This window comes from Dipodomys spectabilis, unplaced genomic scaffold (assembly GCF_019054845.1).
Source record: "Dipodomys spectabilis isolate Male_0828 unplaced genomic scaffold, ASM1905484v1 ptg000062l, whole genome shotgun sequence".
NCBI lineage: Eukaryota > Metazoa > Chordata > Mammalia > Rodentia > Heteromyidae > Dipodomys > Dipodomys spectabilis.
The window spans coordinates 2170944-2195381 of NW_024870739.1; the positions used below are offsets into that span (position 1 = coordinate 2170944).

The 24438-nt window shown below is 40.0% G+C and overlaps 1 protein-coding gene across 3 annotated transcripts in view; it reads right to left on the reverse strand.

Annotated features, from left to right (window-relative positions):
* Positions 1-24438, reverse strand: part of Kiaa0753 (KIAA0753 ortholog) — a 68650-nt gene that overhangs the window by 29072 nt on the left and 15140 nt on the right. For all 3 annotated transcript variants that reach the window (XM_042680578.1, XM_042680577.1, XM_042680579.1), the window contains exons 4-9: positions 16846-16952; positions 14919-14981; positions 14112-14327; positions 12602-12812; positions 3763-3986; positions 1875-2041 (exon numbers count right to left, since the gene is read on the reverse strand). In XM_042680578.1, the coding sequence (XP_042536512.1) occupies positions 1875-2041; positions 3763-3986; positions 12602-12812; positions 14112-14327; positions 14919-14981; positions 16846-16952 (988 nt within the window). The remainder of the gene's footprint in view (positions 1-1874; positions 2042-3762; positions 3987-12601; positions 12813-14111; positions 14328-14918; positions 14982-16845; positions 16953-24438) is intronic.

Genomic DNA, 24438 nt, shown 5'->3' on the forward strand with positions numbered 1-24438 from the left:
TCAGAGATTTAACATATCAATTTGCATTCACTAAGAATATTCCATGTAATATTCCCTATTCTTATATACATTGTAATTATCTTATATACATTGTAATTATAAGGCCTATAACAGCACTGTGTGCCAGGAAGCCTCATATTCCCCTGTTAGCTATACATACCTTCTTCCTGAGGTTTTGTACACAGCCCACTGTCTACTTGGTTTGTGATACAAACTTTAACCCATTGAGCTTTTTAATCTTACCAACAGAACTCATATTTTCTGTATTAATATTCACATATAAATGACAGAAATCAGAACATTGTAATAAAAACAAAAGAAAGCACCCTATGCTACAACCTGATTGTGGTCACAGCTCTACTACATAAGCAGACTTAGGCTGTAGCATTGCTTCTTTCACTTTGCAGTGAGGGCTGGTAGGTAAGTACCACTTGACTGACCCACTGGGATCATAGGGGAAATCCATCAAAGCAGGCTATTCATTTTACCTCTATAGCCCCGCCCCCCCCATCACCTACTTTTTCCCTGTCCTTCTCAGTCCTCCTCACATTACTGCTGTTCGTTCTACTTCCTTGTCCTGTCTACTATGTTGTCAAGAATAACTGAATCATGATAACTAAGCTCCCCTTTACTGTTAACCAAGTCCTCAAAAGACTATTTCCTGACAGAACCCTGCTTCTTGAGGACCATACTGTCTCTCTAGCCCTGTGGGATGGCAGCTTCAGATTCTCCTGTTTCATGAATTGGAATAATGCTGTCAGCATTATCCCTGCAGTCAGGGAGCTCTGGATGGATTTACAGTTCATAATGATCTTGACTTGGAAGTAAATTTTTTTAAAGTATTTACTCATTAGGCAAAGATTTAGTGAATGCCTATTGTATCTAGGCATTGGATATTAAATAGAAGATGCAGTATGGTGGCCCAAACTTGTTATCCTAACTCTTCAGGAGGCTGAGATCTGAGAAACTCAGTTCAAAGCCAATCCAAGCAGACAAATCTCCAAGACCCTTATCTCCAACTAATCAGCAAAAACCTGGAAGTAGAGGTATGGCTCAAGTGGTAGCATGCCAGTCTTGAGCAAAAAAAGCTAAGAGACAAGCTGGTTACCAGTGGCTCCCGCCTATAATCCTAGCTACTCAGAAGGGCTGAGATCTGAGGATCACAGTTCAAAGCCAGACTGGGCAATAAAGTCCATGATGTTCTTATCTCCAATTAACCACCAGAAAACTGGAAGTGGCGTGGTAGTTCAAGTGGCAGAGCACTTGCCTTGAGCTGAAGAGCTCAGGAACAGCACCCAGGCCCAGAGTTCAAGCCCCACAACTAACACTAACACACAGACACACAGACAGACACACACACACACCAGTGTCTTGCTTCAAGTAACTAGAATCTATTGGGGAAAAGAGACAACACAGACACACACAGACACACACACACACACACACACACACACACACACACACAAACACCAGTGTCTTGCTTCAAGTAACTAGAATCTATTGGGGAAAAGAGACAACACAGACACACACAGACACAGACACAGACACACACACACACACACACAAACACCAGTGTCTTACTTCAAGTAACTAGAATCTATTGGGGAAAAGAGACAAGGAAAACCCACGATCCTCCCTGCAATGAGACATGGTCCAAGGAAGAAGCCCCATGGAAGGCCTCTCCAACCACAGTAAGGTAGAAAAAGGAACAACAGACTTCTGGACTAAAAAATTTTCATATACTGTTTACCCAAATGAGCATTTCTCCTTAATGAGAAGAATTAATACTGCTCGTTCATTTGCTCTAAAGTATATGGCTCCTTTGATGTGTGGAAAAATAAAAACATATATTCAAACCTTTGAATTTTACCTACCACTTAGGAGATGCTGGTGGGGATGTGGGATTGGGAGGTATCCAAGGTGCCCTCTGGTCTTTTACAGGCTGTCTGTTCATTTTCATTCTGGATGAGACTGTTGTCTGTTGCAGCCTGCTTTTGTTGTGCAGTTGGTTTGGTTTACTTCTTTCAGTTTTGTGGAGTCCCTAGAAAAGGTAAATATGAATTACAAGGCTAAACAAGTTGGACACTCTGTGTTCAAATTCTGACTCATTAGAGCCCTAGTGCCTCTATTTATTCAGCAAAACCTCACAGTGGCACAATGGCAGAAATCTGGGCAAGTGTCTAAAGTATACAGAGGCAATCCCGGGTGGGAAGGAGGAGGAAGTGGAAATGGAAGCTCTGGTTTTACTACTCTCACGCACATTTATTTTATTTGCATTTCTCCTAACTAAAGCACCCAGTTTTTACTCCATATTATTTAAGATAAGCTGTAAAATATTTGTGTATGTATGTGTGTATGTGAGTGTGCTGGTACAGGGGCTTGAACTCAGAGCCAAGGAGTTGTCTCTTAGCTTTTTCACTCAAGGCTGTTGCCAAGTACTACTTGAGCCATAGCTCTACTTTGGCTTTTGAGTGGTGGTTAATTGGAGATAATTCTCAGACTTTTCTGCCCAGGTTGGCTTCAAACCACAATCCTTAAATTTCAGCATCCTGAGAAGACAGGATTAGAGATAGGTATGAGCCACTGGCATACAGCAAGCTGTAAAATATTCTTGGTTAAAATACTTATCCTCTCTGATCCTTAGTTCTAGGTAGAATAAATTGAGCTATTTTTAAGTGTCAGAGTGTGAGCTTTATCTCTAGAGAGGAACATCAAGCTGAATGCTTACACGCTTACTCCTGATTCCCCAATTAACTCATTATGAGTTTCTTTGTGGAAGCAAAAAGACCTTATCTATGAGTAAATGATGAAAACCATGAACTTCCTCTTTCCAGAGCTATTTCACAATGCATAGACTGGCTACAGAAACCTCTGGAGCCTACCACTGAACCCATCACTGCAGGAAGAGGGCTAAGACCAGGAGACTGGTTCTACCTGTTTTCTATCATAGGACCTTAAGGTCCTACAACTGCCTGGCAGTTGTAAATAGAAGTCTAAATTATAATGTACTTGCAACCTAAGTCCTAACTAGCTGCCTGGATCCCAAAGCCATAAAAAGCATGCTCTTAAAAATGTGTTTAATATTTAATGATTATTATTAATCAAAATTTATCTTCAGCAGGAAAAAAAATCTTAAATCATCTCAAATTTTACACTTCATGGTATCAAGTTGGTTAGGGCATGGTGTCAAATTAGATAGGCAGAATGCCTGCCCTGGTTTTTGTTAAAGCATAAAAATACTCAGGAGCTAAGCAAAGTCAGCTTAGATTGCTGGACTCAAGGATCTGACTTCCAACTGCCAAAAAACCAAAATACTATCCAGGTGCTATAGTCCTAGCTACTCAGGAGGCTGAGGTGTGAGGAACAGAAATTGAAGCCAGCCTGGGTAGGAAGGTCCCCAAGGTTATTATCTCCAATTAACTACCAAAAAATCCAGAAATGGAGCTGTGGCTCAAGCAATAGAATTCTAGCCATGACAAAAAAGCCCAGGGACAACATACAGGCCTTGAGTTCAAGCCCTGGTAACAGTGTGTGCATGCATGCATGCGCGCATGCGTGCGCGCGTGCGCGCACACACACACACACGCACACACACACACACACACACACGAGAGAGAGAGAGAGAGAGAGAGAGAGAGAGAGAGAGAGAAAGAGAGAGAGAAAGAGAGAGAATATGTTGGCCCCTCTCCCTTGCTGGGTTGAATGACCTTGGGCAATGTCAGATTAACTCAAAAGTACCAAAGGAAATGAATTATTTCATACTTGCTGTAGTCTTGCTGGCTCCAGAGGATCTTTCTTTCTAAAGGGCAACTTCTCAGTCATAGGCTTCTTTTTGACTGCTGCTGTTTTTGCCAGGGTCAATGCCTCGTCTCTGCAGTTTGCATTGTGGTCCAGAATAAATGGGTCTTCCTCCGGAAAAATATCAGCATCAAACTCACTCTCCAACCTCTGACTCATTGGAAGCTCTGTATCAGGCTGACACTTATCTACACAAACATGTCAGAAGAGTAAACAGAGACAATTCTATTCAAACTTCATAGGTGAGAATGTAACAGGTCTACCCATGCTGGAAATCAAGGTGTGTGGCCAAATGTGCTGCTCTTCTGATAACCACTATACAACTTGATAAGCATGCACCCAGGCATCATGGTTGACTCCCTGGATCTTAGTTCTTACATTCCCTGTAACTCTTGAACCAATTCTGTGTTCCTTTTTCTTTTGCTTTTGACCCTAGGAACTTCCTGGTCTCTGAACTACAATAAGATTATCCCCTTAACCAGTCCACTGCTGATCTCACTCACACAGCAACTGTCTTTCTAAACTGGAAAAATTTTAAATGCTATGCCTCTATTCAACAACTAAAACAGCAACTAATTTGATGCAAAATAAAGTATCATCAATGAACTCCATGCATGACATTCAACCTGTTCTGGCAAATACAACTGTCTTTATTTGAAGAAGAAATAAAGACCTATATAGAAAATCCAAGGATCAGACATGATAATGTACACTGATAATCATAGCTACACAGGAAGTAGAGGAAGGAGGATTGAGGTTCAAGGCCAGTCAGGAAAGAAAGCTAGTGAACTCCATCTCAACTAACAAGCTGAGTGTAGTAGACTGTAATGCCAGATATACAACAAGAAGCATAGGTAGGAGGCTCTCACTCAGAGGAAGGCCTAGGGCAAAAAATTAAGGTACTATCTGAAAAATAACTATAGCAATGAAGAGCTGGAAATCTGGCTGAAGTGGTAGGCCATCAGCCTAACAAGCACAAGGCCCTTAGTTCAAACCCTACTACTACTTGAAAATTTCTTAAAAAAAAAAAAAAAACAATTCAGGCTAGAAAGGTGGCTCAGTGGTAGAGTGCTTGCCTTGCATGCATGAGGCCCTGGGCTCCATTCCTCATGCACCACATAAGCAGAAAAAGTCAGAAATGGCACTGTGGCTCAAGTGGTAGAGAGCAGACCTTGAGCTGAAGAGCTGAGGGACACCACCCAGGCCCAGAGTTCAGGCCCTAAGACTGACAAAAAAAAAAACAAAACAATTCAAGAAAGAGAAACTCTTGCTCCTAAGAAGAAGGCTCATGAAGATTTCTAGATATAAGATGAATACAACCGGGTGCTGGTGGCTCACACCTGTAATCCTAGCTACTCAGGAGGCTGAATCTGAGGATCATGATTCAAAGCCAGCCAGGGCAGGAAAGGCCGTGAGACTCTTATCTCCAATAAATCACTAGAAAACCGGAAGTAGTGCTGTGGTGCAAGCAGTAGAGCGCTCACTTTGAGCTGAAGAGCACAGGGACAGCGCCCAAGCCCAGAGTTTAAGCCCCACAACTAACAACAACAACAAAAAAAGATGAATACAAAAGCCAGTATCCCCACATATCCAAACAGTGAGTAGAAAGTGTGAGAAAAAAAATATTCTATTAATGTTGGCAACAAAAGCTGTAAGGCAGGGTTTGGGATGTAGTTTAGTAGTATACTTACCTAGTATTCCAACCTTGGCACTGAAAAATAAAAATAAAAAATCCCCCCAAACTATATGGCAATTAGGAAAAAAAAAAAATCTAATGAAACATGTACAAGGCTTCTACAGAACAAAAGTCAAAAGTTTTTTAATTTAATTTTTGCAGTATTGGGGATCAAACCATGGACCTTATGCATATCAAGTAAGAGTTCTACCACCAAGCCATATGACCAGCTCTTAAAAGATATTTTTAAGGAATACAGAAGAAAATCTGAATAAATTATTTTCATGAATGAACAGACAATATGGTAAAGATGTCGATTTGCCATAAAGTAATTTGTAAATTCAATTAAAACCAATTTGTGTGTCTATGTATGCAAAAACAGTCTGGTCCTAAAATTCACTGAACAATAAAATCCCACAAAGAACAATGAAGTAGGAGTATAGTGGATATGGAAATCTTTCTTCATCAGAGATGAAGTCTCATGAGCTATGCTGATTATGGCAATGTGGCAACATGGGAATCAATGAAATAGGGTGGATAAGACAAACAGTGCAGGTAGGCAGATCTCTTCAAAACAGTTCTAAGGAACCCTCGCCTCATACTGAACAACTCTATCTTCCAAATGAAATGAAAATTACATGTGGAAAGAAAACCCTAAAGCTTTAAGAAGAAAACATAGAAGACATCATTATATCAGCGCATAAAAAACTTTAAGCCCAAATACAATACTGACATATTAGAATTTAATGATATTAAACGACAACTATGAACAAAAAGCCACCATAAGCACAATACACAATCCAAAGTCTAGAAGTCAGTATGTAGTGCATACAATTATCAAGGGAGTAACATCTCGATGATACAGCAAGCTTCTACAAATCTGTAAGAAAAATAAATAATCCAATAGAGAGATAAATAGGCCAAGGACTAAAAACCAGCTATTTAGACAGAAAATATGAGCTGTCAATAAAAATATAAAAAGATAATTGATTTTACTTAGTAATCAGAAAGATTCCCTTTCTTACTCATTAGAGTTGGGGGTGACAATCCTGAGAGAATAAGGAGGGCAAAAGAAGTATGCTCACAAACTACCCAGGGGTCAATCAGCCCAACTACTGGGGAGGCAGCTTGTTGCTCTGGTAAAGTTGAAGACTTTTACACTGTAGTCCAGACATTATCAGTATACACAAAGCCCAGAGGAACTCTCACCTGCATACACAGGGAGCTAGAAACACAGATTTACTTCACTTTACCATTGCTTATAAAAGCAAAACCACCTAGCTAGCATGGAGGCATTTCCTATAGTCCCAGCTACTCAGAAGGCTGAAGCAAGAGGATCATTTAACCCCAGGAATTATGGGCTAGCCTGATCAGCACAGTGCGACCTTCTCTCATCTATATATCCTAAGTCAAAAAGCTGGGGAAAATCCAATGTTAAATAAGAATGTTAAATAAGGGAAACTTCCCTTATATGAATATACCAAAGTTTATTTTTCAAATCCTAAATTTAGGATTCAGGAGCTGGGAAGGTGGCTCAGTGGTAGAATGCTTGCCTTGCATGTATGAGGCCCTGAGTTCGATTCCTCAGCAAGACATAAGCAGAAAAAGCTGGAAGTGGCGCTGTGGCTCAAGTGGTAGAGCCTAGTCTTGAGCAGAAGAGCTGAGGGACAGCGCCCAGGCCCAAAGTTCAGGCCCCACAACAGACGAAAAAAAACAAAACAAAACAAAACTTAGAATTCATTGGGAAGGAGATGTAGCTCAATGTTCTGCCTAACATATCTAAGGTCTTGGGATCAATCCCCAGCATCAGCACTACAAAAAAATAAAACAAAAAGAACATTAATATAAACAAATCTTATAAACACAAGTGGAAAGGAAGAAAATTGCAAGACTGTCATATTGTAAAATGAAGCATGAAACAATACTTCATATTGCTTATAGATAGATATAAGCAGTGCAAATATGGGAAAAAAAAAAAGAACAGGCTCTAAGAATAATAATAGCAGCTTCTAAGAGTGAGAAATTGAATGAGGAAAAATGTATTAAAGGGAGTTCAATTGTACCAGTCATATTTTTGAAAAAACAAGTCCCAGAGCTAATAAGGCAAAGTTTTAAAATCTGACACAACGGTTATTATTTTCACTCCTTTGTACATGCGAATATTCCACCATTAAAGGAAAACTTGCTGAGAACATGGATCAAGTGGTAGAGTACCTGCCCAGTAAATGTAAGGCCCTGAGTTCCAACCCCAGTACTGCCAAAGGAAAATTCCATTGACTTCTTTAGCAGCAAAGTCGAAGGTCTGGCTCCTTGCATCACTTCTTTGGTCACACATTTGTCAAACTACAGAAATTACACAGCAAGGAAACAGGCTAAGAGCAAATCCTTAGGCTGTAATTTACTTACAAACATGGAACAACTCTGACCTTCCGGTGCCAACATATTTACAGAAATGATCTGTATCAATTAGAATGCAAATGCAGTAGTTTCAGGGACAGCTGAGTAGGACTGCTGTTGGTGAAGAGGGAACCACTACTGTATTACTTTTTATAAGTGACACTAATGCAATCAACCAACTACTGCAAGAACATTTTAGAAGCCACTAAAACCTGTACCAGCCAACAATTATGTAAATCACAATAGTTGATCCAATCAGACTTAATCACATAGGCTCAATTACACACCCCAAATAAAGAAGGTACAAAGACAGATTTCATCCATGTGGCTTCCCATGACATTTTTAGGGGTTGGGTAGAAGAATTGGGTGGGGAGGATAAAATTTAGAAAATGAGAATGAAGAATTATACAGTGTGTGCCTTCTGACATACATAAGAACAAGAAAAATAAACAAAAGCTATCACATTCTTTGTGAGTAAATATATTAACTTTCAAAGCAGTTAACTAAAACCATACCTCAACTGATAAGATGATGATAATGATGGTTATTACCATGCTTCAGTTTTGTACATATTTTCCACTGAGACACTAATTCATATTCACCATCTTGTTTGAGCCTCAGCATGACACAATACAAAGCAGGCAGGGCAGAATTACCAAGATTCTCAGGAAATATAGTTCAGTGTTTTGCTTGAGGAAGTGAGGAGAGCAAATAGCAGAGCCACATCCTCTGACTTTGGGTCCAGGGCTAGGGAATCCACTCTGTACTGTCAGGGATTTTTTTCCACATGGACACTTTGTCCAAAGAATTGAAGCTTCCTATTTCATGCTCATAAAACTCATTTATTATCATGTTAGGGCCTAACATAAGCTAGCCTTTTTAACAGCTGGATATTATTATGAACTAAAATAATATATCTGCAAAGCACACAGCAATGATCTAATCTGCTACTTACAAAGGAGAATTATCTCCCTTTGATAGATAAAACTTGAAGAGTTTAGAGTGATGAAGTCAACCTAGGATCACAAACCAACTGAGAGGCAGGACTAGAATCTAGGTCTTCTTGTCTACATTTTCCCATTTATCTCTGACCTTCCTATATTTGTCCTATGACAAGTTTTCAATTAGTAGGTTTTACAGCTTCCCTGTGATCCTCACTTCTTTGTGGGCCCTCACTTTTCACTTTAATCTTCCAGCTCATTTAGGAAAACTTATCTCTAGTACAGGCCTGGAATATCTCTGCACTTCCTCCAGAGCTCCCACTAGCACCCACAATTCAACTACCTTTTATTTATATTTTATTTTTTTACCAGTCCTGGGGCTTGAACTCAGGGCCTGGGCACTGTCCCTGGGCTTCTTCTGCTCAAGGCTAGCACTCTACCACTTGAGCCACAGCACCACTTTAGGCTTTTTCTGTTGATGTGGTACTGAGGAATCTAACCCAGGGCTTCATGCATGCTAGGCAAGTGCTCTAGCACTGAGCCACCTTAGTCACAGAGGTGTAGAGAGATATGGTCATGATACTTGACTTCCAAGGAAAAGGTGGCAGAGGCAATTTTCTGAGTGAAAGGAAGGTGCTATACTAGTTCTATCTCCACTCAATGAAGCAGAAAGAACATCCTACCATAGGGAATAAATATACAGTACTAATTCTGTAAGTTAGGCTTAGTCACTGAGCCTATATAATAAGTGTGTTCATACGCACAAACATACCTCTCTGCCCCAGTTTGTTTGTTTGTTTTCCTTTTTTCTTTTTTTCAGTCATTGAGGGCCTGAACTCTGGGGCCTGGGCTCTGTCCCTCAGCTCTTCAGCTCAAGGTTAAAGCTCTACCACTTGAGCCACAGCGCCACTTGCAGCTTTTTTAATCAATCACCTATGCCTACATGATGATTCTCCATATGAATCCCTAGGAGGTGTGGCTCAGCTAATTTCTGGGTTGCTGCATATAGGCAAGATCCTAGAAAGTGATGAGGCCAGAGAGGTCAGAGAAGTTCTGTACTCCCCTCGCTTTCTCCCATCTGGCTGCTCATGTGTTCACTGTCTTTCATAATATGTGGGTAAATGGAGGCAAGGCCGTCCTGAGTTTTGGGAGCACACCTGGCTTGAGAGTAGCCATCTACCCTGGGTGTCTGAGTCCTCTTCTCCTGGCAGTCAGTGTCAGAACTGAAGTGGAATAGGAAGAGGAAGACTACACAACATGGAGACCCATGTGACTGGGAGGATTGCTTTTCCTCTCCAATGCTTCAGACTTCAAAACTACACTGACAAGTAACTTGCGCTTCAGACTTCAAGACTACACTGACAAGTAACTTGCCTATCACTGAAGAAGAAAAAAGAAACAAGAAAACCTTGGTTAATGAAGTAAATTACAACACAGAAAAAGAAAAATCTCTGGGAAACAGAATAAGGAAAAAGGAAATTCAGCATGTTATTAATTTCAGTAAATCTAAGTAGGTCAAATATAGAACTTTACCACAGTGTTCTAAAACAAATAAACTGCTTATAGGATATTCTTAAAGCCGGGTGCTGGTGGCTCACGCCTGTAATCCTAGCTACTCAAGAGGCTAAGATCTAAGGATCATGGTTCAATGCTGGCCTGGGCAGGAAATCCTGGGCAGGAGACTCTTATGTTCAATAAACCACCAGAAAACCAGAAATGGTACTTATGGCTCAAGTGGTAGAGCGCTCACCTTGAGCTAAGGAGCTGAGGGACTGCGCCCAGGCCAAAGTTCAAGCCCTACAACCGACCAAAGAAAAAAGATAATAAAAATTTCTAAGAAAATGTCTTCCACTGTTGGTGGAAACATAAAACAATAAAACTACTTTGATGGGGCTTGGAAGGTGGCTCAGTTGTAGAGTGTTTGCCTTGCATGCATGAGGCCCTGAGTTCGATTCCTCAGCACCACATAAGCAGAAAAAGCCAGAAGTGGTGCTGTGGCTCAAGTGGTAGAATGCTAGCCTTGAGCTGAAGAGTTCAGGCCCCATGACCAACAACAACAACAACAAAAACTACTTTGAAGAAAAAAACAAAAACAAAAACTCTTTATTCTACCTGAACAAACATATACCCATGAACTCCATTATATTCTCCAGCTGAGGGTGTAGTTAAGTGGTAGAGCACTTGCCTTGTATGCACAAAGCCCTGGGTTCAATCCTTAGCACTACAAAAAAAAAAAGGGAATACCCCCTAATTTCAGAACTCTTCAATTGTGTACCTCAGATTGAACAATACCTACTATCACAATGCAGTATCATAATAAGCAGCAACAATTCATAATGTAACAAAAAAAGATCCCATTCAAAACAGTAATAAGAGCTAAAAAATATAAAAACTAGACATAAAACTTAGCAAGGAATGGCTAATACTTCTATGTAGAAAACTATAAAATTCAACAGAAGGAACACAAAGAGGGATGAATTAGGAAGGATAGAAAACTCCACATTATATGGGCTGGGAAGGTGGTTCAGTGGTAAAGCGCTTGCCTTGCATGCATGAGGCCCTGGGTTCGATTCCTCAGTACCACATAAGCAAAAAAAAAAAAAAAAGCCGGAAGTGGTGCTGTGGCTCAAGTGGTAGAGTGCTAGCCTTGAGCTGAGGGACAGTGCCCAGTTCCAGAGTTCAGGCCCCATGACCGGAACCCCCCCCCCCCCCCAAAAAAGAAAACTCCACATTATAAAGACATAATTTCTCCTCTAATTCAGCTATGAACTCAATGTAAAGCCAATCAAAATGCCAATCACATGTTTCATGGAACGTGATAAGCTCATTTAAATTCCCCAGGAGGATAAGCAATGATCAGCAGCAAAACTTTAAAAATAAAAACAAGAAAGAACTGCCTATCAAGTATTAAAATGTATACAGAAGATTGATGGATTTGTCTATAAAATTTTATATATATACACATATGTGTGTGTGTGTGTGTGTGTGTGTGTATGGTTTTTTGTTTGTTTGTTTTTGGGTCCAGTCGTGGGGCTTGAACTCTGGGCCTGGGCACTGTCCCTCAGCTTTTCAGCTCAAGGCTAGCACTCTACCACTTGAGCCACAGCACCATTTCCGGCTTTTTTCTTATGTGGTGCTGAGGAATCAAACCCAGGGCCTCAGGCATGCAAGGCAAGCGCTCTACCACTGAGCCACCTTCCCAGCCCTGTGTGTATGTTTTTTAACCAGCTAAAAGTATCACAGAAAATTTCAAAGATAAGTGACTAAGTAGTAGAAGAGTCAAAAAAGATTAAGGTCCAGACTACATAAAGAACTTGAATCCGCTAATAAAGAAAGCGGTAGAAGCCAACAAGTGAGATGAGCACAAGATACAAACAGCAGAATCACAGTAGAGAATGAACATGGCTAAGGGGTACGTGACAACTTTAACCCTGATCAGGAATCATGAGATGCAATATGAAACTCTAGGATGGTATTTTCCCCTGAGAGATTTAAAAATAATAATTTTGTTATGTAAAGCATTAGTAGGAAAACGTATACTAATGCATTGCTAGTAAAAATATAATTGTAGTTAGGCACCAGTGGCTCACACCTGTAATCCTAGCTACTCAGGGAATGATACTTTGTCCACAGCCTCTACAGTAGAATACTCCAGCCTCAATGTTGGTTGGTATTTACTGATGCAAGTTAAACTGTAGCTATTAATTCTGACTGTCCCCTCAGTGAAATAACTGTTAAAGTTTAACTGCAAGAAATAAATATCATGCAATAACAATGTAAGACACATACCAATAAGAAGTTTTTTCACAGCTGAAGGCCGATTTGTTTCCTGTGGAAGCATCTCCTTCGTTATGAGGGGTCTCTTCTCACTCTTGGCCAATGTTGTTGACCACTTCTCTATGGGCCTTTGGCTCCCTACAGGAAATCTGCTCCGATTTTCACTGAAGCATTTCTTTACCTTCTTCGGTGTCAGCTTCTTTTCCAGGAGAGATTCCAAAGCCTACTATGAAACAGTCTATTATTCTCTTCACTTTCCCCCCAAAGGTATGATTTTTTTTTTTTTTTTTTTAGTCCCAAACTGAAAAATACAGACTCTAGAATAAAGTGTTAAGTGGCTCTCTAGGGGTTAATGAAATATTTACCTAACAGAAATATTACTTAGGACATGTGAAATCAATAATTTCTACAAATTCTTTTACATGTTTAACTCACTAAAATCAATACAAAGAAATAATATGATTACTTTTGAAGGCATCCAAATCTCAAACTTAAACTTATCATTTTAGAAATTAACTGTACTCTTTAGAATATAATTGGATATGATTTTAAAGTATTTTAATCCATCTTGACAGGACAAAGTAAAGACAATGGAGCACAGACAGGGATGCTGAGTTCAGACAACAGAAGATGGTAAGCTATGAAATGGTGTATCTACCAATAAGAAACACAAATTTCCTACACTACTGAAGGTCTTCAAGAGTAGGAGAAATGAACAATGTGTTTAAGAAACAAAGGGAGCTAGTTTTAGTGGCTCAAGACTATCTGTAATCTCTCCCAGCTACTCAGGAGGGAGAGATTGGGAGGATTATAGTTCAAGGTGAGCCTGGGCAAAAATTAGGAAGACCTCCCATCTCAACTAATAAGTGAGCACAGTGGTATGTGCTTTTCATCCCAACTACTCAAGAGGCACAGGTGGGAGGATTGGGTCCAAGGCCCGCAATGCGTAAAAAACTCACGTATCTAAAAAATAACCAAAGTGAGAAGAACTGGTGGGCATGTGGTTTAAGTGATAAAGCACATGCTAATCTTGGATTAGGGAGATTATGGCCTCTAAATAGAAGCATGTTGGCTAATAAACCAATAAAGCATCACCTGATTTGACAGGCTGTGTGTAAAAACAATAAAAGAAAAATGAAGCCAGGCGCTGATGACTCATACCTGTAATCCTAGCAAATTCTAGCTACACCGGAGGTTGAGAACTGAGGAGCAGGGTTTGAAGCCAGCCCAGGCAGGAATATCCATGAGACTCTTAACTCAAATAAACTACTCAGAAAAAGCTAGAAGTGGTAAGTGGCTCAAGTAGTAGAGCACTAGACTTGAGCACAAAGAAGCTCAAGGACAGTGCCCAGGGCCCTGAGCATAAGCCCCAGGACTAAAAAGTGAAGCACTCTTTCTGCCCTTTCACATAGTAAGTAGCAGCTTTGTCTTGTAATCTCATCTACTGAACTATACAACTATCAGCATTACTTCCGGCTTATAAGCAATACACTTTTACGAAAAGCCCAAGTCCATTTCATACCTCAATTTGTTGCAGGATATCTATAACCACATCAGGGATGGAAGGATCGGCATCCAGCTTCACAGAACAAAGTGAAAGCTGGCGAATGAGACTGCCCAGCTCCCTACACCGAGCAGGAATTGGGTGCTCCCCTCGATCAGTAAACTGAGTGACAAACATCTGTAAGGCCCGAATGGCTCCTCGATGGGCAGCAGCCACCCTAGACATTGCCCATGACTGGAATAAACAAAAAGAGTTATTTCAATACTCACAACTTCCCAATACCAACTCATTTTTTTAAAAACTGAAAACAAGCACTCTACCACTTCAACTATACCTCCATTTCTGGCTTTGTCTTTTTGGAGGGTAGCTAATTGGAGATTAGAGTCTCACAGACTTTCCTGCCCAGACTGGCTTCAAACCACCATCCTCAGATCTTAGCTTCTTGAGTAGCTAGGATTACAGGCTTGAGCCACCAGTACCCAGGAATTTTTAAAGAGTATCATGGTCCTATAGTACCCTCTAGTGTACTTCCTATTGTGAAAACTTTATGCTTCCTAACTTTATAAAGTTTAAAATTGTCTCTAGACAAACTGAATCTTTTTCTTGCTATTCTGTGTTTATACTAGTAGCAAAAATGACAGGAATCTGTTTTCAGAACTCATTCCTCGGATGGCAATCCCACATTAATAATACTACTCATGTTCTGACAGATTTCTATAAGCACTGATAATAATATAACTTCACAAAACCCATACATAATACCCATGAAACACTTCACAGAAACTTTTAAAAATAAGTACTAATCATAAGCTAATTGCATCATACCTTCTTAGTGTGTTTAATTTTTTGTGGACTCAATTTATCTATTTCTTCCTGGATTTCTTTTACCTGTTTTGTACAGGGAGAAAAATGAAAATGTTATACCTTTACATTAGTCGTTTTTTAGAGAAAGATACATCTTGTCTTGTCCAAATACACATTACTATTTCAAGTTGCTTGAAAATGAGAAGTGTTTTTCATTCATGTACCAAAAAAACACTTACTAGCTCCCATCTGAAGATGGTAAACAGAGCACAGGGTTTCCTTACTTATACACATACACACATGCACACACACATATATACACTCACACTCACTCTTAAGGGTTAGAGTTTAATGTGAATCAGGGAAGGAGAAGATATTGTAGAAAACAGGAAAAATAGCTCATAAAAACTTAAATGCCATGCTAAAGAGTTTAGCTATTCCACTCAGAGTTTCGGAGAGTCAAGGCAGTCTTTTCAAGTAGAAATCTGACATGGTACGGTTCATGGCTTATAACAATCTCAGCAATGTGGACCAAAACACAAGTTTTAAAAAAAAACACAGAACTGAATCTCATTCAGCTATTTTCTTTCAAATGAAAAAGTAGTTTGCAGTTCAAGCAATGAAAATGTTATTTTAGTGACGAGAATGGAGTTAGAGGCTCATTAATAAATAAAGCATTGAAGTTAAAACAAGCTGGGTGCTGGTGGCTTACAACTGTAATCCTAGCTATTCAGGAGGGTGAGATGTGAGGATCACAGACAGTTCTAAACCAGCCAGACAGAAAAGTTCATAAGACTCTTATCTTCAATTAACCAGCAAAAAACTTAAAGTGGAGCTGTGGCAAGTGGTAGAGGACTAAAATTGAGCAAAAAAAGCCAAGTGAGAATGTGAGGTCCTGAGTTCAAAACCCAATATTGGCCCCCAAAAGAAAATAGAATAGAATCAAATAGAATAAGTTAAAAATAAACCTTAAAAATATCTATCACAATATAAAGAACTGTATGCTCGTCAACCACTCAATGTGTCCTGAAAGACACAACAGCTTTTGTTTACTACTGAATAAAGAATAAATCCAGTATATAGTAAACCTGAGACAGATGGGGAAATGACCAAGTCTTATCTCTAAGACTAGGGTGCACACTTGAAAAATCAAAGGTTTTGGGACTGATCCACCTGACCTCATTCATATGTGCGAATGTGCCTTGAACAATGTGTATGTTTTCAGGGGAGGGAGTGGCTTTTAAAAGATTTCTATAGGTCTATAATCTCAAAAGGTCAAGAGTCACTGTTTAAGAAGGAGTTTAGACTATGTTGAAAGTGAACTCTATGGCCAGGCACCAGTGACTCATGCCTGTAATCCTAGCTACTCAGGAGGCTGACATGTGAGGATCATGGTACAAAGCCAGCCTGGGCAGGAAGGTCCATGAAACTCTTATCGCCAATAAACCACGAGAAAACTGGAAATGGTGCTGTGGCTCAAGTGGTAGAGCACTTGCCTTGAGCTGAAGAGTACAGGGACAGTGCCCAAGCCCAGAGTTCAAGCCCCACAACCGACCAAAAAAAAAAAAAAAAAAGTTCTCTTTACCTGACTTATGTAACTGTAACCCCTCTGTACATCACCTTTATAATAACAATAAAAAATAAGGATCTTGGCTGGATGTCCACAGTGTGCACGCGAGCGCACATACACACACACACACACACACACACACACACACACACACACACACACACACACACACACACACACACACGAGAGTGTGCACGTGCAGGCATATTCATATAAAGGCAGAGGATAAAAAGGAGAATTAGTTGGTCAGAAAACTTAGCTCTACAAATCCACTAAAAGTTAGGTAAGGCACTTTAGTGTTGGTCTTTCTGATACACAAGGAAATATAAAGAAAGCAACGGAAGGCTGATAGCTCCACTTCTCCCCAGCTTTCCTCACCTGCTGTTGGAGGACATAGAGCATTCGGGCACAGCGAACAGCCTGCTCCTGCCTTCTGACCTGAATCCGCCGCTCTTCATCTGGATCCAGAGCTGCTTCCAGGCCATCTGGAAAGATTTTCCCCACAAGGCGGGTTATAAACCACACAGAAACTTTAGTTTCTGTTTTGTTTATTTACTTAGATATATTTTTGTGCTCATTCTAGGGCTTGAACTAAGGGCCAGGGCACTGTCACTGAGCTGATTTAAAATACGCTACTACTTGAGCCACATCTCATTTCAACTTTTTGGGTAGTTAATTGGAAATAATAGACTCACAAGCTCTCCTGCCTGGGCTAGCTTCAAACCACAATGCCCAGATCTCAGCCTCCTAAGTAGCTTAGATTACAGGTGTGAGCCACTGGTACCCAGCAAAAATATACTCTTTTATCAGCCAAATCCCAGGATGCAATAAGTGGCTCTCTGTATTGGGCCAGAGATGGTAAGGACATGAAGGCTAGCAAGCTCCCTTCTGCCCTAATTCCCAGAACCAAATCCCACTAGAAAGCTATTTCACTTTGGAGCACTTCTTACTATTAAAACAATTATTTATATTGAGCCAAAATCTGTGATGCTTTTTTTCCCCCAGAATACTTTGTTGGACTATTTATATATTTAACAGGATTATTTTTACACTTTATCTTGATACCAAAAGAGAAATTCTCTGACACATTAAGATAGCAAGTGCTAAAATCATTTGGTTGTCTACAGTTTTCATTTGTCAGGATGCTCTACACTATTAAAAGATTGGCTGAAGCTGATTATTTCTGGAAGATTGGCTGAGGGAGATGCAGTCTACCTAATCCTTCCAGTCTCTGCTTTCCAAATATATTCACACAAACACTTTTAGAAAAATCTAATAAATAAGGCAAAATAGGGTGGCACTTTATTTCATAACTTCAATTTTTGTTATTTATCCACTAAAAGTTGAATGAAGGAGGACAGCACTTGCTTGTTAGCATGCATGAGGCCTTGAGTTCAATCACAAGCACCAAAAAATAAACAAACAGGAGGCACGATGGCAGAGTTGTGCAGGCTCAGGGGTATGGGGCCTTTTGCACAGAACTCCACTTCAAGAGAGCACACCAAACTATAAACAAACAGAGCTTTACACCTAACAAGAAAATTCAGAATTTAAGTGTCTCCAAGAGAAAAAAAAATACACAGAGGAATTTAAGCAGGCAATAGCCTAAGAGTTTTCCTGATTTCTTTTATGTTCCCTCCCCCCACCCTCCCCACTCCCACTCCAACCCTACTCTCCAGTGGCTCAAGCCTCACCAGCAGACAGCAACAATATATGTGTAAGTCTTGGAATTGGAAAACATAGCCACAGCAGCATGCACCAGGTCCACCTCTCTCAGAGACAAAGCATTGACACAGGTTGCTACGAATTCAGAGGGGAGTTCTGGACACTCAGTACCCTACCACCCAGGCAACACCACCAGAGTGGGCCCCAATTACTGGTTGTCACATCTGCACCTGGGTCCCCCATGAACAACACTCAAAAACAATCCACACTTCTCTGTGCAGGGCCCTGATGCTGACCACAGCAACAACAGTGCCCCATAAACCACCTGTACCTCTCTGCCCTGAACACTGCTGCTGGCCACAGCACCAGGCAGGGAGACTTTAATACCCCACTCTCACTAAAGGACAGGTCAATCAAACAAGATCAGCAAAGAAGCCTCCAAATTAAATGTTATCATAACCCAAATGAACTTAATAGACATCCACAGAATATTTCATGCAACAACCACAAATTCAGATGCTTTTGGGCAGTCCATGGAACCTTCTCTAAAACTGATCATATCCTAGGACAGCCAACAAGCCTGAGCAAATACAATAAGACTGAGATAATTTCCTGTATCTTATCTGATCACAATGGAATTAAACTAGAATTCAGCAGCAAAAGATACTACAGAAAACACTCAAACACAGGAAGACTGAACACCATACTGTTATATAACAATAGGTGGGTCATTGAAGAAATAAAAGAGAAAATTAGAAAGTTTCTACAATTCAATGAAAATGAAAATACATCATGCCAGCACCTCTGAGACAGAGTAAAAGCGGTATTGAGTGGAAAAATCATAGCTTTAAGTGAACATATAAAGAAAATAGAAAGAGCAAAGTAAATAACCTCATGACACAACTGAAACTTCTAGAAAAACAGGAACAAACCAAACCCAAAACTACTAGACAGAGAGACAGAGACAGAGAGTGTGTATGTAAAGGTTAGGGCAAATCAATGAATTAGAGACTAAAAAGAAAAAACTATACATAAAAATCAATGAAACAAAAAGCTATTTCTTTGAAAAAATCAGTAAGATTGACAGACCCCCTCACTAAGATGATGAACAAAAATGGAGAGAAGAGACTCAAATCAACAAAATTAGAAATACTAAAGGAAACATCACAACAAATATCCAAGAAATCCAAAACATTATGAGGACTGTTTTCAAAAAGATAGACAATCTAGCAGATAGAATAAATCTTAAGTGACATGCAAGCTGCCTAGGCTGAATCCAGAATATATAAACCACTGAAACAGAGACCCATAACAAGCAATGAGATTGAGTCTTCCAACAAGGAAAAGTCCAGATCCAGGTGGATTAGCAGCTGACTTCTGTAAGACCTTTAAAGATGAACGAACAACACGATTACTCCTTAAACTTTTCCATGAATACAATTAAGGATCATTACCAAACATTTTATGAAATCAGCATTACTCTTATCACAAAACCAGGTAAGGATCCAAAAATAAAAAAGAACTACAGGGCTGGGTATGTGGCTTAGTGGTAGAGTGCTTGCCTGGCATGCATGAAGCCCTGGGTTCAATTCCTTAGTTCCACATAAACAGAAAAAGCCAGAGGTGGTGTGGCTCAAGGGGTAGAGAGCTAGCCTTGAGCTGAAGAGCTATGGGACAGCACTCAGACCCAGAGTTCAAGCGCCACAATCAACAACAAAAAAAAAAATCTGAAAAAAATAGAAGACAACATCAGGAAATAGAAAGATTTTCCCATGTTCATGGACAAACAGAAGTAATATTGTGAACATGGCCATCCTGCCAAAGGTGATATACAAATTTAATGCAATATTCATCAAAATCCCAATGAGACAGAGAGAGCAATCCAAAAATTTGTATGGAACAACAAAATTACCTTGCGTAGCCAAAGCAATTTTAGGCAAAAAAAGAAAAAAAAAGCAGTGCTGGTAGTATCATAATCCTAGACCTAAACTCTACTACAGAGCTACAAAAACAAGTCCAAAAATCAATGGAACGGACTAGAAGACCCAGGGGGAAAAAAGTGACACTCTCAGTTACCTGGTATTTGACAAGGGAAATAAAAAATACAGTGGAAACAAAAATATAGCCTCTTCAATAATCAACGTTGGGAAAACTGGACATCAATATGTAGAAAACTAAAATTGGACCCCTGTTTGTCACCATAAACAAATATCAACTCAAAGTGGATTAAAGACCCCAATGCCAGACCTAAAACTGAAACTACTGCAAGAAGGAGTAGGAGAAACATTAGAACTCATAAGCTTAGGCAGAAACTTTTTGAAGAGTCTCAGGGGCATGACAGATAGGAGAGAACTGACAAATGGGATTACATCAAAATAAAGTTTCTGCACAGTAAAGGACATAGTTACTAAACTAGAAAGATAGCCAAAAGACTGGGGGAGATCTTTACAAGCGATGCATCTGAAAAAGGCCTAATATACAAAATATACAAGGAGCTCAAGAAATTAATTCCCCTCAAAACTAATAAACCAATCAATAAATGGGCAAAGGAGCTTTAAAGAGAGTTCTCAGAAGAAAGAATGGCAAATGGCCATAAAGGAAATGCAAATCAAAACAAGTTGGAGATTCTATCTCACCCCAGTCTGATTGACTAACATAAAAAACTCAACCAACAACAAATGTTGGTGGGGATGCAGGAAAAAAGGAACCCTACTGCACTTTTAGTGGGAATGTAAACTAGTATAGCCACACTGGAAGGCAGTTTGGAAGTTCCTCAGAAAACTAAACATGAAATTTCCCTATTACCTAGCCACACCAGTCTTGGGCATCGACCCAGGTCATTACAAGCCAGGATATGCTAAAGACACCTGCACATCCATGTTCACTGCTACACAATTCACAACAGCCAAGTTATGGGAATAGCCCAGATGCCCTATAACAGATGAGTGGGCCAATAAAATGTGCATATATTTACAATAGAATTTTACTCAACCATTAGCAAGAATAAGATTGTCATTTGAAGGGAAATGGATGGACCTAGACCAAATTATGCAAAGTGAGACAAAAAGCACATGTTTTCTCTCAGATGTAGAAGCTAGAGCTAAACTATAATTGGATAGAATAACCTATACAGGAGTCTAGGCATCCACACACAGACTAAAGGACACTCTTAGGAGAGGAACCCAAAGGCATAACTTAAGTTGTAACTTATTTGAACTACTATTTATCGAAATGAATTCTAAAAAATGGAAACATGCTTCTGGTTGTTCTTGCTTTTAGGTTTTTCTTTTCAGGGTAGGCAAGTGGGGGGGCACAGAAATGGAGGAAAGGTAAACAAATGCAGTGGTGGTAACTTGTGGGCAGGGACAGGAGGGGGAAACTGGAGGGAAAGTAAAGGAAGAGGTGGCATTGTCTAAAAAAGAACTATTTATTACCTGACTTATGAAATGGTAACTCCTATGTTTAACCCCTTAATAATAAAATTTTATTAAAAATAAGTCAATAAGCCTAATTTAAAGAAAGCAAAATACTGATGTAGTCTCATAGGAACTTATAAGTTGAATTATTTCTGTTCTTATTTGGGCTGCCCAGTGGAGAGAAGACCCACTCTCATATGCCTAAGAAATGTCAGGAATTGAGTTAGGGAGTGGTTTCAACTGCTCACCTTGCAAAGATTCTGATAAAACAGACTTGCAGAACAGCCTTGTGAAAGACACTTAAAGGCTGATATAAAGGTGGCCTGTCAATAGGTGTCACTGCAAACTACAACGAGTCCACAACAAGGCAAGAACAGATACCAAAAGTATTTACATATCTTTATAGAAGTTTGCCATGGCTGTGACATTTTATTACCCTTTAAAAGTACTAGTGAAAATTCAGATAAATAAAATAAACCTAACCAATAGAGTTCGAGAGGCTCCATTCTTAAGCTCCTGGGGCTATGACCAAAAATGATTCTACCAAGGGCGGTGTCTGGGGACCTGTGCTGACAAATTATACAAGAGGTGTGCGCTAAACCACTTTGCCATCCCATGAGAAATGTCATCCCATGGGCAAAGTCTGGGTATACCCTGTGTGAATCCAGAGATTTAGGTTGGGAGGCATGGTGGCCAGAGTTTTCATTCCTTATATATTTGCCTCCAATAACACTTGGGTGGATCCCAGCCTACATGGAAAGTTCTAGAAATACTCTAGATTCCACAACTCAAGTGCTCTAAAGAGTTTCCAGAAAGTCTAAGGGATAAAGTAGTACCATCTGAAATAAATGAGGGTGAGCTCAAAGTTCTCAAACTTATTGTATATAAGACTTAACAGTATAGCTTATAAAACGCAGATTCCTGAACCATGTTTCTGGTTTCTACTCCATAGCTCTGAAGATGGGACTAAGAATCCACATTTTTATGTCCATTCCAAAATGACTGTAATGCAAGGTCATACAACAAATCTTGGTTGAAAATAAAATTAAACAAAAAAAAAAATCACAGTGATTTAGAACAGAGGTAGAGCTCAAAGAGTATAATTTTAGCATGAGGCCCTGAGTTTGAATGCCAGCACCAAACGAACATTGCTTTATTAGGTACAGAAACATAAGCACTTAGACCAATGTGTTCTGAAGAGTATCTATATCAAGATGGGCTCTTAGTCAGGTAGGACTATTCTGGAATCACAGACAGTAAAGGGAGGAAATTTTCCTTCTTTTGGTTCAGACTAAAGAGTTCAGTTGAGAAGTCCCCAGGGATAGAGAACAAAAGAGTTATTTCCGTATCAACCAGTATTAATCTATCTGGCTGTCTTCCCAAAGAAGACTATGCAGACACATCTTTGTATTCCTCCAAGAGGCTATCCTGAGAACTGTAGAAGGCACATTCCCATCTACAGGTTACAGCAAGGACAGGCTGAACTCACACATGAACTCACATTAAAAAAAATAAACTAGGGGCTGGGAAGGTGGCTCAGTGGTAGAGCGCTTGCCTTGCATGCATGAGGCCTTGAGTTCGATTCCTCACCACCACATAAGCAAAAGAAAAAAGCCGGAAGTGGTGCTATGGCTCAAGTGGTAGCGTGCTAGCCTTGAGCTGAAGAGCTGAGGGGCAGCGCCCAGGCCTCTGGCACCACGACTGGACCCAAAAAGAAACAAACAAACAAACAAACAAACTAGGCCAACCATCTCAATTGGGATAAACAGGGAGATCTCAAGCTGGTTACCAGTAGCTCACAGCTCAAAGTATTATGTCCTAACAAGAAAGACTGGGAAGCCATGCCATTAAGTGGATGCTGGTCAGTGAAGAGTATGCAAACAGGTTCAGAGAGACAAATGGAAATGTTGAGACAAAAGGAATGTTGAGGAATAAGAGACAAAAGGAATGTTAAGAAATGAGAAAAATGCAAAACCTGCTTAAGAACATGAGGTAAAAGCAGATTACAAATGTTCTCCAGCTCAAGTAATATGTAACCTCATTTGACAAACTTAACAAACTTAGGAGTATCTCTCTTCCTGTCACTCAAACACCCACAATTAGTGAAAGGGAAACAGGATTAAGTGGGCTCCTTTTGTATGCAATGTACTTGCTGAGTATTTATTGCATTTTCTCCTTTTTTTTTTTTTTGGGTCCGGTCGTGGGGCCTGAACTCGGCCTGGGCACTGTCCCTCAGCTCTTCAGCTCAAGGCTAGCACTCTACCACTTGAGCTACAGCGCCACTTCCGGCTTTTCTCTTTTTGCTTATGTGGTGCTGAGGAATCGAACCCAGGGCCTCGAGCGTGCAAGGCAAGCGCTCTACCACTGAGCCACCTTACCTTCCCAGCCCCTGCATTTTCTCTTTTACATCCAAAACTACACCAAAAATCTACATTTTAGTAACAGCCACTTCTGTTACATAATTTTTACATTAGAATTTAGTAAAACTAATGGGATATCCAGCCCTGCAAAATATGGTAGCTAAGAGACAGCTACATTTTGTTATTAAGCATTAAAAATGTGGTCAGTACAAAGGTCTCCTGACCTTGAAGAGAGCTAAAATGGTTAGAATTGAAGTGGGAGACAACAACCCAGACATCCTTACTTGGTAGCAGAAAGCTCTGACAATTTCAGTTCAGTTCTGCTTCAGTCCAGGAGAAAAGCCAGTTGGATAACGCATTCCCTCTAAGTACAATAGGGTAAGCAGAGGAGTATAGGAGGAGGATCATCTGGGAAGCAGGAGACCAGGAATGGATCATGCTGAGGAAGTAGATAGTATATAGCCAGGCTTCAAAAAAGCACGAAAGAGATTGTGAAAATGGGGCAAGCTGGGAGAAAGGATAGGGAATCA